This window comes from Papio anubis, chromosome 3, assembly GCF_008728515.1.
Source record: "Papio anubis isolate 15944 chromosome 3, Panubis1.0, whole genome shotgun sequence".
NCBI lineage: Eukaryota > Metazoa > Chordata > Mammalia > Primates > Cercopithecidae > Papio > Papio anubis.
In genome coordinates, this window is record NC_044978.1 from 165,981,559 (window position 1) to 165,997,650 (window position 16,092).

General features: G+C 39.9%; 2 protein-coding genes across 20 annotated transcripts in view; one reads left to right on the top strand and one right to left on the bottom strand.

Annotated features, from left to right (window-relative positions):
* Positions 1-16,092, top strand: part of KCNIP4 (potassium voltage-gated channel interacting protein 4) — a 1,168,224-nt gene that overhangs the window by 1,141,781 nt on the left and 10,351 nt on the right. For all 8 annotated transcript variants that reach the window (XM_003898535.4, XM_017959305.3, XM_031664098.1 and 5 more), the window contains 2 exons: positions 1,931-2,000; positions 10,936-11,006. In XM_003898535.4, the coding sequence (XP_003898584.3) occupies positions 1,931-2,000; positions 10,936-11,006 (141 nt within the window). The remainder of the gene's footprint in view (positions 1-1,930; positions 2,001-10,935; positions 11,007-16,092) is intronic.
* The window catches only part of PACRGL (parkin coregulated like), a 41,701-nt gene continuing 33,386 nt past the window's right edge, over positions 7,778-16,092 (bottom strand). For all 12 annotated transcript variants that reach the window (XM_031664095.1, XM_031664096.1, XM_031664094.1 and 9 more), the window contains one exon: positions 7,778-8,114. Coding sequence is in view for 1 of the 12 variants with exons in the window: in XM_017959303.2 (XP_017814792.1) it covers positions 8,091-8,114 (24 nt within the window). In the remaining 11 variants the exon portion in view is untranslated. The remainder of the gene's footprint in view (positions 8,115-16,092) is intronic.

Below are 16,092 nucleotides of genomic sequence, written 5' to 3' on the forward strand. Positions count from 1 at the left end.
CTAATTCTCTTAGGTCCTTGAGGTCATCATTATTTCCATAGGGGTCATCTAATATGAAACCTTGTTGTGACCTGGAGAGTCCTAAGTCCACATTCCAGCTTCCCCACTGGCTTAGTGTGTAACAAAGTGCTTTGCCACCTCCAGTTCTGCCTCTGTGAATGGAGCTATTTTGCCTACCTAAGCTCATTATCATTAACAAATGGGATAAAACCATATTGAGAAGCTCTGTAAACACAAATTCACATTGAAACTGCTAACATTGTTTATGTATCAAAGGTCCTACCTTTCAAAACAACAAATGAGAAAATAGAAAATTCTGCAGGTGAAGCACATTTCAGTTGAGTAACTGCCTCATTGGAATAAAGAAAGACCAAATTCAGAAAGTAAGTTTATTAGTGAGGGAACAATGATTTTAAGGGTTAAGTGATGTAGGTGATTGATAAAGATGCCAGGAACAGTATCGAATTTAGAGTACACAGAATATTCATGTCTAAAGTCAGGCCTATTGGGGAGTTAGCACACCATCCTTCCCCGGTGAACTTAGTCCTGGCTGGACGTTAGGTGGCGTGGGAGTGCTGTGACAGCTAGAGTCAGGGGAGCTCTGATCACATGCGACTGTTCACGAGAATCTAGTAGGGGACTAAACAGAACTTAACCACTTCTCCACTTACAATGTACAGTTGACTCTTGAACAACACTAGCTGGAAGTGTGTGGGTCCACTTATATGTGGATTTTTGCCAATAAATATAGTTGCCCCTCTGAATTTGCAGCTTCAGCATCCACAGCCAAAGGCAGATCAAAGATACAGGACAGGAAGGACCAACTTCTCTTAACTGCAGGTTCCACAGTGCCAAGTGTGGGATTTGAGTGTGTGTGGATTTTGGTATCCGGGGTGGTCCTGGAAGCAATGCACCATGGATAACAAGGGATCACCATACAGTTAATATCTCACATGTGATTCAATTCTCGACTATCATGTGGTTGTCAGTCTCCACCACTCAGGGGGCCTCTATGCCTAACATTCTTAACCAGACTGGTTCTTATAACTTCAAAAAATTGAGGAATTTCCAGAGATTGGGGAACAATTTGCTTGCTCAAACCTTATATTCACCACCACGGTAGCCCCCTTCTGACACTTTAGATTTAAGTTTCTTTTTCCTTTTTTTTTTTTTTTTTTTTTTAGCAAAAATGCCAAAACCACTCTCAGAGGGCTAGCCTTGCCCTATGGCCCCTCCCGGTCAGTAGTCCAACATGGGTGTAGTTCCCAAGATCAATGTTCATTGTTCTTTGATAAGTTGACCCAGGGACAAAGGTGGGGATCTATTAAGCCCAGGCTGTTTCTTTGCAGACTCTCCTTTCCAGAAGTTCAAAAATATCATGGGATTCTCTCTCACCCAAGGTCACTTGTTACAGAACCATGTCTCGGGTATGCCTAGACATCCTGTTAACAAGCATTAGTATCTAGTCCTGCTTGAAACTTCTTGAGCCACTGGAGATGCCAATGAAGTAATTTTGCCATTGAACCAAAGATTATGTGGGTTCAGAAAACCTGGAGAAGACAAAACCAAGATTCACCAAACACCATATTATAAACCTCTCGCGACATGCTTGCTGTGTGAAAAAAAATGCAGTTTCCTTTACTTCATTTATAATAAACAGATGTGTTCTTAAAAGCAGCACTGTGTTTCTGAATACATCACACTTTTGATACTCAATATGCAAAGATATTTACATCTACATTTTTTTTTCCTGTGAGAACTGGAACAAAGATAAGTTTATAGTGTGCTTTTATTCCCTTTGTAATAATGGATGAATGGTTAACTTTCTTGGTGCAGCTTTGCGTGGTAGGCAGTTCTGTTTCAAAATGTGCAAAAAAAAATCAGTTTTATGAGCACTTTGCTCATATTGCTTCTCTGCCACTTTCCCTAGGAATGCCCCAGTGGTGTTGTTAATGAAGAAACCTTCAAAGAGATTTACTCGCAGTTCTTTCCACAGGGAGGTAAGTACAAATGTGGACTTGTTAACATACTATCAGAGTTACAATTATGCTTGCAGTGTTGAGTTTAGTTTAATTTTTCATAGCATGATGCTACATTTTTAATCGTTATGTAAAAGAATGCATAGCATGCAAGTGCATATAATTTTTAATGTATCATAAAAGCCAGCGACTTAGAAATTTTCAAATATCCAAGAGGATACTCTTTAGTTGAATACAACTATTACTGTGTGCCTAGTACTGTGTCTCTCAAATGCACAATGCTTTCTATTACAAGGGTGCTCAAAATGCCACAAAGCTCATTCACATGCATTATAGGTCTCACTTGATTCTCCCAACTCTCAAAATTAGGACAAACATAATTATCCTCAATTTACAGATATGAAATCTGGGGATTGGAGAAGGTAAATGGTTTGCTCAGGGCCACATATTGACTCAGTGGCAGATCTGGGTTCTAACCTAGATTTTCTGCAGCCTCCCGTTGTATATTTTCTGCTGTTTTCTTTTAGTAATTCTTTGCTGTGCTCCCTCATCTGAGAAAATTAAAACCATCCTAGATATTATTTTAATTGGTAAGAAAACACAAGGATAGCGTAAAGATAATACATGCATGTTAGAGATGAGTGAAAAGATATTCTTGCCATTGGACCTTACAGTTTTTCTTTCAATCACGTAACAGATGCCCAACTCATATTTGTCCTGCAGCCTACGGTGTGCCGAGCCATGTGTGAGGTGCTGATCATGTAGGAGGAATAAGAGGAATAGGATGTGGTCTTTCTCCAAAATAATGTTATAGCTTAGTGTAGCAGATGGGCAATGTCAATCTCAAGTATAACTGTGATTATGGGAGTTAAAAACTAATATTCTGAGGGCACAGTGCTGGCATGATTAAATTAGCTGCAGGACAGAGAGGACATAAAAAGAGTCTCGCCAGATGAGTTGAACCTGAGCTGAAGTTGTTGCCATTCAGAAAGCATCTACTATGTGCCTGCCCCTGGCATGCCTCACCATCTAACAACCCCATCTGTAACCCTCATTTTTTTTATAGATATACACGTGAAAAGTAAGGTGCAGAGAGTTTGATCCATTTCCAAAGTATATAGTCTTGCTCTCCCATTATACCTCTCAGGAGAAGTTCACTTCTCCTGAGAGTATGATGTCTTCCCGCTTTAAAAGCCAGTAGGGACATGACGTTTTAGGCAAATGGGACACTTGGGTCAGAGCATAGAACTGAAGGTGGGCATTTGCAGGAAATTGCCAGGATTTGGGTGTGAATAGGGTAGAGAGTGTACAATGGAGGGTGAAATGTCCTAGACAGTCAAGGATGCCATATGAAGAAATGGGACTTTATCCTTGAGGTGAAGCAAAGCCACTGAGAAGTTTAAGTGGGATCTGTTACAGTCAGATTTGTGTTTGGGATACATTTCGCTGATAGGTCTGTGGAAGATTAGCTTGAGGTCAGCAATACTGCAGGCGGGGGAGACTAATTAGAAGATTACTACTGTAGGAGGCAAAACAATAAGGTCTTTAAACAAGGATTTGCATAGGTGAAATTGAGAAGTGGGGACAGATTACAGACATAGATGACAAAAATGGAAGAATTTAGTGATGAACTAGCTTTTTGTGGCATAAAAAGATGAAGAGAGGAGTTTCTGATGCCTTCCAGGATTCCATCATGGACAGCAGGTGACTCTTTACATGAGTAGTAGTGGGATAATGATCCCAGTTTTGGACAAATTACATCTGAGGTGCCTGCGGGGATTTAGACTCAACTAGAAGTTGGTACAAATTTGAGGCTCAGAGGACAAGTCAGAGAAAGAGACAGGGATTTGAGAATTATTAATCAAGAAGTAGTGGTTAAATCCATGATGTAGATGAGGTTACTGGGGGAGTTATAAAAGGTGGTGAGCTCCATGAGGCCAGCAGGAAACCCCAGAACACATGTCAAGAACCATAAGGAAAAGGCATCCACAAAGGAGATGGAGAATGAACAGTTTATGGAAATAAACACAACAGAGATCGATAGTTCAGAAATGAAACAATAAAGTCTAGTAAGGTAAGAATCAGGTCTCTTTGGGGTGTGGCAACATGGGAGTCTTTACTGGGCATGATCAGGACAGCCCAAGTGCCCTGGATGAAGTACTAGGGAGTGGAGCGCATAAGCAGAAGCCACATTGCAGAGGGTGAAAAGGACGATGAGAAGAAAGCAGCGACCACCAATAAAGACAGCACTTACAGAAAGCTTTGCTGGAAGAGTGAAGTGATGAGGAGGAAACTGGCCATAGTGCTGGGTAGATACCAGTGGAAGACTTTAGTTTTAATGTAGAAGAGATTGGACATTGTTTATACACAGGGAAGGAGCTGGTAAAGGAGATGTTAATAGCTTTCGGATAGAAAAGAAAAAAGATAAATAGGATTCAGATTTGGAGGGAAAAGATAGTGATGGGATGGGATGGTAGAGTCCATGAATCGGAAGTTCAGGAAGAATGTTTTACCTCAAGTCAGGAAGGAACCATCTAGTACTTCCTTTCAACTCTGACGTCTACTCAACATAGGGGACAATTGTTTCTCTCTGTGATTATGGCCAGAGTTGACTTTGCCATTGACCTTGCTAATTGGCCTTTTATTTTACTAATTTCCACTTAAAGGAGCCACCATTATCTCCTGCCAAAATAAACACAGTAGTCTCCAAACTGACTTCTCTGATTCTGATGACCCCTCCCCGAACCATAGTCTACTCTTAAAAATGAGTCAGACTGATCCCATTAAAATGTAAGCAAATTATGTTACTGCTCTGCTCAAAACCATACCATTCCATAGAACATAAGCCACAACCTATAGAGTGGCCTACAAATGGTGGCCATCCCACCAGCACACCAGCCATGCTGCTGCTCCTGGGTCTTTGAACTTGCTGTTCCCTCCGCCTGAAATTCTCTTCTCCCAAATATCTATCTCAAGATCTCATCACCTTTGCATTTACTCCAATGCCACTTTCTCAGTGAGACTTGCCCTGATCACTCTATCTTAAATTGCAACGCCTTGAACATTCCTCCTTCCCCTGCTTTATGTCTCTCTATAGCACTTGAGACGATCCAATAATATATATTTCACTTGTACTATTGTTGTTTTTGTCTTTCTCTCCACTAGAATGTCAGCTCCAGGGGAACAGAAGATTTCTGCACTTTGTTTACTGTTGTATCCACAGGTCATGGGCCAGTAACTGACAAGTAATAACACTTGATAAATACTTTTTGCATGAATGAATGAATGACACCCACCTCACGTGGTGGCTATCACTGTACAACGGAATAGTATCTGTAAAAGGCTCTTTGAAAAGTGTACAGCACTTAAGTATTAGTTGTTTCATACAAGAGTCAGGTTTCCTTTGGGGTTTTAATCCCATTTGGTTTTAGCTAGTTTCGTGGATTTAAAACAATTTTGTGCCTGACTTGTCAAAACAATTTTTTGTTTTCGATGGTCTCTTAAAAGAATTAAATTAGAATTCTAAGAAAACACAGGAAGACTTGTTATTAAGTGAATTTGGATATACTTTGGACGACAACTCTCCCACCCCATCTCATTACTACAGTGCAGAGGGGAGGGCCCTTCTCACAGACCACAGACAGGTATTGGTTATAGTACCTGATGCCAGGATTATAATGGGTTCACTGTCTGCAGTAATGAGAGATTAATTTGGGGAATTAATTAACTACCTCATATTTTTCTAAATTGTTTAAAACCCATGGATTTTTTAAAGAGAAATTATATTTACTGAGTGCCTACCAACATCTTAATAAGCATTAATATCAAAGCACCAATGCAGATGAAAATCCTCATTTTTCAATCATTTCAAATCAAGTTATTACATACTAAAACTTGGATACAGCTCCACATTAAAATTATATCTTTATTTGAAAAATAACATTTCCGCATCAGAGAACATCTTCTTAAACAGAGCACATCTATTTTGCAAAGGATTCCTGTTACAAAATCCAAAGGGATTAGGGATTTGAGAAAAAATTACTGTTACACTCTTAACAATTATTTGATTATTCATGTTAATTGAATGCAGAAATCTGAACACGAGGCATTGCTGAAGGAAATGAAATAAAAGAATTATGATTTGCTTTGCATTAAAATTTAATATCATACATACAAATTGTTTCTTATATGTGGCCAGAAAAGGAAAAATGTCCTAAGGAAGAACGTGATCTCTGATGGCAAACAAATTCATATGATGGCCATCCTTACACTTCCATTCCACGGAGCCATCGTTTATTCAGGATGATGGTCTGAATGCAACAGGTTTTCTCATTATGAACAGTAACACTGATGGGTCCATAAATCACAACATCTCACCATTTCCTCCAGGAAAGTGCTTTGTCTTATCTACAGAACTCTCTGCAATTTGTATTGTGTCAGGCTGTTAGCTTTCTCTACTGCTTTGTGAAACAGTTTATCAAGCCCAACTTGCTTGGTGAGCTGGATGTCAGAAAAAACTGGATTGAACACAAGCCTCTTGCCTGCAGGGGATAAAGTATGGCTACTCTAAGGCAAGCAGAGAGGAGACGGCTTGTTGGTGCTACTGCCTATATGGTTACGCAACAACTTTTTAAACTCCACATATAATAAATAGCAGCTTAACATGTAAGCTTTTAGTTCACTAAACATTTTTAAAGCCCATAAAAATCATAGTTTCCTGGGCTATTTCTGCTCATGTTGTAGGAATGCACTTATGTTGTCTACACTAGGCATCTAATAGACAGCTGTTGAATGAATGAATGAACGAGCTCAAGTCATAATAATCTATCAATAAACATTTATTAAGCAGCTGCTGTGTGCAAGGCACTTGAGTCAGATGAGTTCTGTAGACATAAAGATTAGAATTTAAAAAAGACTTCACCCACTGAGTATCCTTGTCCTAGGACAGTATTTCTAACAATTTTTCAGGGTGATTTACAGAGGGCTTATTGACGGAAGCTACTATTCATGCATATGAACTTGCCTTACCACAGTAACAATGTCATGAATTGTATATTCCAATACATGAAGCTAATTCTATTCTTCGTGCTTGAATTCGATGGGAGTAGGGCTTTGGGATAGGAAAAAGAAATAAACCAGATTGATTTCATTCTACAAACCTGGGGCATGATAATCAAGTCTGTTTGTTCCAATACTATGAAGAACGAACTCAAGGGTTATTTGCTATATGCATTGTGTTCTCAATATAATTGGGTTAAGACCTTTGGACTAAGTTCAGAGTTTGTGGATAGACTGCTACCTATCAAGGTATGTAACCTCGAGTAGCTTACTTTTCTTGGCTCAGGTTGTTTCTCTGTAAAATGTAGGAGTCACATCAAAGGAATCCTCGGGTTTTTTTCTACTCTAGTATCCTTGATTTCTAAGAGGTGGTATAGGAATATCTTGATTTCATTACCAACTCTACCATGAAGTAACTAGGTGACCTCAGTATGTCACTAAAAGTCCCTATTTTTACCTTTGTTCGATGTAAATACAATGCTAAATAATATCCAAAATGTCTTCCCATCCTAAGAATCTGTAAAGTTTGTTGCTCAACTATCAAATCTCAACATTTATTTTTCAGCTTCACAAGTAAAATTATAAGAAACTGAGGCAATCTCAGCTTAACAAACTCAGTAACTATTTTTGTTATTTAAAGAAATGTGATCACGAAGAGATCATAGACGGAGAAGGGAGATCATTGTTACATCTTTTACGCCCTGGACTGTACTGACATCTAGATTCCAAGAAGCCAGTTATTCACTCTTTTAACAAATATTTATTGAGTGCTTAAGAACACAGTGGAGTAAAACCAGAACCATAGATGCTTCTGTAGACAGTTTCTCTTTTCGTCATTTTATCCAGTTTTCTGCCTCGCTGGACATTCCTATGCCTTTGCTTCTTTCTCTCACCCAATCAAAGCAAGTAGCTTCACTCCTCTTCTTTCAAACTTTCCACTGTCTTCAAGTGCTTGCCAAAAGAAATCCAAACTCCATCAGAAGGACCATTGCTTTTTAGGACATAATTTTCTTGTCTTTTATTGAGCGGAAAATTGCATTAAATTAGAGCTCGTCACCTAGACACACAACAGAAATCCTAAAAAGACAGAAAGTTATTTAAGGTGAAAAGATGTTACATTTGTAAAAGATTTGATCACATGTGTTTAAGGTAGTTGAAATAAAAGTGGCTTGTCCAGGAAATAATAGCTAATATTTATTGAAATTTTAATAAGTATATAGGCTTATTTCTAAACACTTTGCAAATAGTGTCTCATTTAAACTTTATAAGATCTCTATGAAGGCCGGGCACAGTGGCTCACACTTGTAAATCCCAGCACTTTGGGAGGCTGAGGCAAGCGGATCACCTGAGGTCAGGAGTTTGAGACCAGTCTGGCCAACGTGATGAAACCGTGTCTCTACTAAACATACAAAACTTCGCCAGGTGTGGTGGCAGGTGCCTGTAATCCCAACTACTTGGGAGGCTGAGGTAGGAGAATTGCTTGAACCCAGGAGGTGGAGGTTGCAGTGAGCCGAGATCGTGCCATTGCACTCCAGCCTGGGGCCAAGAGCAAGACTTTGTCTCAAAAAAAAAAAAACAAAACAAAACTCTATGAAGTACATACTGATATTGTTGTTATTTTGTAGATGAGGAAACTGAGCCACACAAAGGTAAAATAACTTGCTTGAGGTCATGCACTTAATCTTTGGTGAAGCTGAGATTTAAATTCAGGCAGTCTGACTCTACCATGCTATTACCAAAACCTCTGTGCATGGATTGTCTAGACTGGGAAGCTGCTGTAACTTCTAAAAGAACTGCCGAGGCACATTTAGAAGAACAGGATGTCCTCTGTACCACATTGAAAGCATAATTCCCACATGTCAAGCTTTAAGCTAGAAAAACTCCATTTGAGAAGGATAGTAATTATCACATACCCATGTTCTTTTTTTTTTTTTTTTTGATTAAAAAAATAGCAAACATCGTTTGCTTTGAGCCATTATTCACAGTGAGTACTGCTTGCTAAGGTAAAAACATTTACTCTGATTGTAAAAACAGGGTAACAAGAGACTTGCTTAATGAAGCTTATTATAAAATATGCAAAATCTCTTTTTTTTCCTCCTCCGAAAATAAGTTTAACATACCATCGATCAATTCACATCTCCAGAGGGCACTATGTAGTTCAAGAAGTCTGTGAAAAAGTACTGTTGAGAGTAAAACAACTTTGCAAGTTGAAATAGGCTGCCAATTCTTGATAACTCTATAATGGAGCTTCCCAACAACAGAACTAAGTTTATGGTAATTAAACCCCTGGCTCCATAGGCAAAAGGATTTCTTCCTGCAACCTATCAATACTGGATGGACGTCCATTCTAGATGTCACGGTGTTACATATTATTTAGACCCAATTTTGGTGCTTGGTTAGTTCACTGAAAATAGTGCTAGTAATTCCTGTGTTTGAAGATGAGTAGTTCCTCATAGCATATTAAAAAGGTGAGAGATGACTGAAGGTGCCACTGTCATTTTGAGAAATTGAGTGTACAATCTACCTCATGAAATGTATAGCCTTCAGTAATGTTAATTACTGCACTGAAGCATTCAGGAAAAACAACTTATAAGGAGGCCGTGGGCCCTGAGAGCCAGGAGAGAAATTTAGATGACCTCTGACCTCTCTTATCTGGGGAGGGCAATTCTGTACTCCTGTTACTGTGACTTGGCTTCCTGACAGCCTATAAAAAGCAATTCATAAAGTAAAAAGTAAATCAATGATAACTGAAAACCCAATAAAGGTTAAAAGTTAGAAATAGATGAGATTTAAAACAGAAGATAAAAGGCTAGAGCCAATGAGCGAAAAGGTTACCATTTGATTTTGAAAAGACAAAAAAGGTTAAAATAAAAGGCTAAAGCCCATGAGATGAAACACTGAAAATAATCATGTACATTTTATCAAGGTTCAAGCACAGAAACCCTTAGGAATGAAAGCTAGGCACTCAGAACAGAAAACAATAAGGAAAAAATACAGACTTTTAAATGAAATGGCAGAAAGCCTAGAGATTAAGGAGACAAAGGAGAAACAGGAGAGGAAGGAAGGAAAAATGAGAGGGGAAGTATACCTGATGGAAGCAAACTAAGAAGACCTGTTAGACTTCAGAAGACATAATTGTCCATCATTACCCAGAGCCTCCAATCCCACCCAGGACCCTGAAAGAGTAGGGGCTCCCTACTTCATGCAACTTCATACAACTAGGAACGTAGGACTACCCAGTCCCCTTCCAACACAGCCACAGAAACTTCCCAAGTGACCACTGACCCCAATCCATCAGCCAACTTCACTGCCTGTGGGCTAGCCTGGTACTAGCTGTGGGCTAGCCTGATTCTCCGAGTCAGAAAGACCTAAGTTCATGTCCCAGATTTACTCCTTCTTCACTGTGTGACTTTGGGCATGTTTTTCACCCTCTCTAAGTCCCAATATCACTTTCTGAGTTGTAACAATGATGAAAGTTCTAATAATGACAGAGACACTAATAATAGCAACTCGTCTCTGTCTCATTAATATTATTATTGCTTTGCTTCTAGAGATGGTCTCGCCCAAATACTAAGCAAATTCCAGACAAGTCTCAATCTTCACATCCACCTATGGGACCATTTCTTGTCCCAGTGTTAATCTCATCACCCAGGACTACAGCATTGCCAGCCAGAAACTCATAGAGAATGTTTGTCACCAATGGCCTCTATCTAGGTTGCTCATTCCTGTGAATCTCAAACTCTAGTCCTCTACACAAAGAGGGTAAGCAGTTGTGAAGAAAGCACAAACTAAAGGAGGCAGAGTTAATTCTTCTGGATCAAAGGAAGCTTGGACTGCAATCCAAGTCTTATGTTGGCTATGGAAACACTGACTTAATATTCCCTTTTCACCATTTCAGACTCTACAACATATGCACACTTTCTGTTCAATGCGTTTGATACGGACCACAATGGAGCTGTGAGTTTCGAGGTAAGCCCTGGATTACACTCCTATCATTTGACTTTAGTTTACGCTTTTTAGGAGGAAATGTTGAGTTCCGTGATGATTATTTTTGCTCAGGGGAAATAAAGCCCAAGGACATTCCCTTTCTCTCATGTTAATTGCCAAGAATTATCTTTCAAAAGATGTACGAATTGCAAGCCACATTTAGTTTATATTCTAGTGCTTTATATTGGCTCATACAAGGAGAGTCCATTTCTTCAACTGCATGTGAAAAGTCCCAGAAGGCAAATGATTTAACTAACAGTTACTGACACCTCCTTATGGGCCAGTCAGTGGTAGGTCTCGGAAATACAAAGATGATAAAGTCAAAAGCCCCGCTGTGGCAGTCTCAGTAAGTGGGGCAAATGGGCAATAAATTAAATGTAGAAAAAGACTATATTCACCAGTCTGACAATTCTACGAGGAAATCTCTTTTTAAATGACAAACTTTAAGTGATCTGTAGAGAAAGTTGTGGGGTTTTTTTTGTTTTTGTTTTTTTTTTGAGAGACAGAGTCTTGCTCTGTCATAAAGGCTGGAGTGCAGTGGCACAATCTCAGCTCACAGCTACCTCTGCCACCCAGGTTCAAGTGATTCTCCTGCCTCAAGCCTCCTGAGTAGCTGGGATTACAGGCACTTGCCAGCACGTCTGGCTAGAAAGTATTTAATTTCGTTCATGAACTACTGTGTATAATTCTGTTCATGAACTACTGTGTATAATTTCATTCATGAACTACTGTATATTTCTAGTAAAATGAAATATGTCCTAGATACTTACATAGCTTATATATGTATATTTCATATATATATATATATATATATGTAATTCATATGATTCAAATGGTACATGGCAGATCACAAATTGTAGTATATTGATTTAAATATTAGGAGAATAAACCCAACATGAACTCTGATCAGCTGTGAAGGGTTTTATTTTTGTTAGGGAAAACGTGAAAAATATATACCTCATTTGTTACATTCTGATTTGGTTGTGCTTGGGCTCAGAAGTAGCATTATACATATTTTGCTTCGTGATTCCAGTTTTTTTCCATATATACTATATATATATTTATTTATGGTATATGTATATATATATATGAGATAATTTGGAAGATGCATTTATTTTTGGAAGTGAGGAAGGATGCATCTTAAATATCAGCAGAAATTTTGATGAGAGCCCTGATAAAGGGAAGCAGATGATGAATGAGGTCAGCAAGGAAATGGTACGGGTGCAAAAAAGGCTGTAGCAGGGAAACCTGCCCAGTGTAATCAATGGGCGAAGTCTAAAGGACAGTCAGGAGCTCCTTAAGAGAATAAAGGCTTGGGATGGGATGGGAAGCAATGGAGAGTGGGGCAGAGGCTGGACAGAGTATATCAGGCCTGGGAACCAAGAGAAAACATGTGTAAATCATCAAGAAGATAGAATACACAATTAGAGAGCCAAGAGCGAAGGCTGGGGAAGGAGACAGAGGCCAGATCCTGACACATCTTAGGCAGGAGACTGGACTATCTTGCAGGAGATGAGGAGTCTTTGTAGAATTTTTGGCAGGGATGTTAATTTATCAAAGCTATGTTCCTGGAAACATGGAGTGTAATTAGCAGCTAAGTATGCCAAGAGTCCAGACAGGGGCTGATGAGAGCCTGAACTCCAGTAAAGGTATTGGAAGTGAAGCATGAAACAAATTCAAAAAAAATTAAAACATATGGCTAGCCAGTTTTCCCAGAACCACTCATTTAACAGGGAATCCTTTCCCCATTGCTTGTTTTCGTCAGGTTTGTCAAAGATCAGATGGCTGTAGATGTGTGGTATTATTTCTGAGGGCTCTGTTCTGTTCCATTGGTCTATATCTCTGTTTTGGTACCAGTACCATACTGTTTTGATTACTGTAGCCTTGTAGTATAGTTTGAAGTCAGGTAGTGTGATGCCTCCAGCTTTTGGCTTAGGAATGTTCTTTTGGCTTAGGATTGTCTTGGCATTGTGGGCTCTTTTATGGTTCCATATGAACTTTAAAGTAGTTTTTTCCAATTCTGTGAAGAAACTCATTGGTAGCTTGATGGGGATGGCACTGAATCTGTAAATTACCTTGGGCAATATAGCCATTTTCACAATATTGATTCTTCCTATCCATGAGCATGGAATGTTCTTCCATTGGTTTGTGTCCTCTTTTATTTCATTGGGCAGTGGTTTTTTGTTCTCCTTGAAGAGGTCCTTCACATCCCTTGTAAGTTGGATTCCTAGGTATTTTATTCTCTTTGAAGCAATTGTGAATGGGAGTTCACTCATGATTTGGCTCTGTTTGTCTATTATTGGTATATAGGAACACGTGATTTTTGCATATTGATTTTGCATCTTGAGATCTTTCCTGCTTTCTCTTGTGGGCATTTAGTGCTATAAATTTCCCTCTACACACTGCTGTAAATGTGTCCCAGAGATTCTGGTATGTTGTGTCTTTGTTCCCATTAGTTTCAAAGAACATCTTCATTTCTGCCTTCATTTCGTTATTTACCCAGTAGTCATTCGGGAGCAGGTTGTTCAGTTTCCAAAGTAGTTGTGTGGTTTTGAGTGCGTTTCTTAATCCTGAGTTCTAATTTGATTGCACTGTGGTCTGAGAGACAGTTTGTTATGGTTTCTGTTCTTTTACATTTGCTGAGGAGTGCTTTACTTCCAACTATGTGGGCAGTTTTGGAATAAGTGCGATGTGGTGCTGAGAAGAATGTATATTCTGTTGATTTGGGGTGGAGAGTTCTGTAGAAGTCTATTAGGTCTGCTTGGTGCAGAGCTGAGTTCAAGTCCTGGATATCCTTGTTAACTTTCTGTCTCATTGATCTGTCTAATGTTGACAGTGGGGTGTTAAAGTCTTCCATCATTATTGTGTGGGAGTCTAAGTCTCTTTGTAGGTCTCTGAGGACTTGGTTTATGAAGCTGGGTGCTCCTGTATTGGGTGTATATATATTTAGGATAGTTAGCTCTTCTTGTTGAATTGATTCCTTTACCATTATGTAATGGCCTTCTTTATATCTTTTGATCTTTGTTGGTTTAATGTCTGTTTTATCAGAGACTAGGATTGCAACCCCTGCTTTTTGTTGTTGTTGTTGTTTTCCATTTGCTTGGTAGATCTTCCTCCATCTCTTTATTTTGAGCCTATGTGTGTCTCTGCACGTGAAATGGGTCTCCTGAATACAGCACACTGATGGGTCTTGACTCTATCCAATTTGCCAGTCTATGTCTTTTAATTGGGGCATTTAGCTCATTGGCATTTAAGGTTAATATTGTTATGTGTGAATTTAATCCTGTCATTATGATGTCAGCTGGTTATTTTGCCTGTTAATTTATGCAGTTTCTTCCTAGCATCGATGGTCTTTACAATTTGGCATGTTTTTGCAGTGGCTGGTACCGGTTGTTCCTTTCCATGTTTGGTGCTTCCTTTAGGGTCTCTTGTAAGGCAGGCCTGGTGGTAACAAAATATCTCAGCATTTGCTTGTCTAAAAAGGATTTTATTTCTCCTTCACTTATGAAGCTCAGTTTGGCCGGATATGAAATTCTGGGTTGAAAATTCTTTTCTTTAAGAATGTTGAATACTGGCCCCCACTCTCTTCTGGCTTGTAGTTTCTGCTGAGAGATCCACTGTTAGTCTTCCCTTTCTAGGTAACCTGACTTTTCTCTCTGGCTGCCCTTAACATTTTTTCCTTCATTTCAACCTTGGTGAATCTGACAATTATGTGTCTTGGGGTTGCTCTCCTCGAGGAGTATCTTTGTGGGGTTCTCTGAATTTGAATGTTGGCCTGCCTTGCTAGGTTGGGGAAGTTCTCCTGGATAATATCCTGAAGGGTGTTTACCAACTTGGTTCCATTCTCCCTGTCACTTTCAGGTACACCAGTCAGATGTAGATTTGGTCTTTTCACATAGTCCCATATTTCTTGGAGGGTTTGCTTGTTTAACTCTTTTTTTCTCTAAACTTCTCACTTCATTTCATTCATTTGATCTTCAATCACTGATACCCTTTCTTCCGCTTGATCGAGTCAGCTACTGAAGCTTGTGCATGCGTCACGTAGTTCTTGTGCCATGGTTTTCAGCTCCATCAGGTCATTTAAAGTCTTCTCTACACTATTTATTCTAGTTAGCCATTCATCTAATCTTTCTTCAAGGCTTTTAGTTCCTTCGCGATGCGTTCAAACATCTTCCTTTAGCTTGGAGAAGTTTGTTATTAGTGATCTTTTGAAGCCTACTTCTGTCAACTCGTCAAAGTCATTCTCCATCCAGCTTTGTTCCGTTGCTGGTGAGGAGCTGCATTCCTTTGGAGAAGAGGCGCTCTGATTTTTAGAATTTTCAGCTTTTTTGCTCTGGTTTCTCCCCATCTTTGTGGTTTTATCTACCTTTGTCTTTGATGATGATGACCTACAGATGGGGTTTTGGTGTGGATGTCATTTTGTTGATGTTGATGCTATTCCTTTCTGTTAGTTTTCCTTCTAACAGTCAGGACCCTCAGCTGCATGTCTGGTGGATTTTGCTGGAGGACCACTCCAGACCCTGTTTGCCTGGGTATCACCAGCAGAGGCTGCAGAACAGCAAATATTGCAGAACGGCAAATGTTGCTGCCTGATCCTTCCTCTGGAAGCTTCATCTCAGAGGGGCACCTGGCTGTATGAGGTGTCAGGCGGCCCCTACTGGGAGGTGTCTCCCAGTTAGGCTACTCGGGGGTCAGGGACCCACTTGAGGCAGTCTGTTGTCAGATCTCAAACTCCAGGCTGGGAGAGCCACTACTCTCTTCAGAGCTGTCAGACAGGGACGTTTAAGTCTGCAGAAGTTTCTGCTGCCTTTTGTTCAGCTATGCCCCGCCCCCAGAAGTGGAGTCTACAGAGGCAGGCAGACCTCCTTGAGCTGCAGTGGGCTCCACCTAGTTCGAGCTTCCAGGCTGCTTTGTTTACCTAGTCAAGCCTCAGCAACGGTGGACGCCACTCCCCTAGCCTCGCTTCTGCCTTGCACTTTGATCTTGGACCACTGTGCTAGCAGTGAGCAAGGCTCTGTGGGCCTGGGACCCTCCGAGCCAGGTGCGGGATATAATCTCCTGCTGTGCC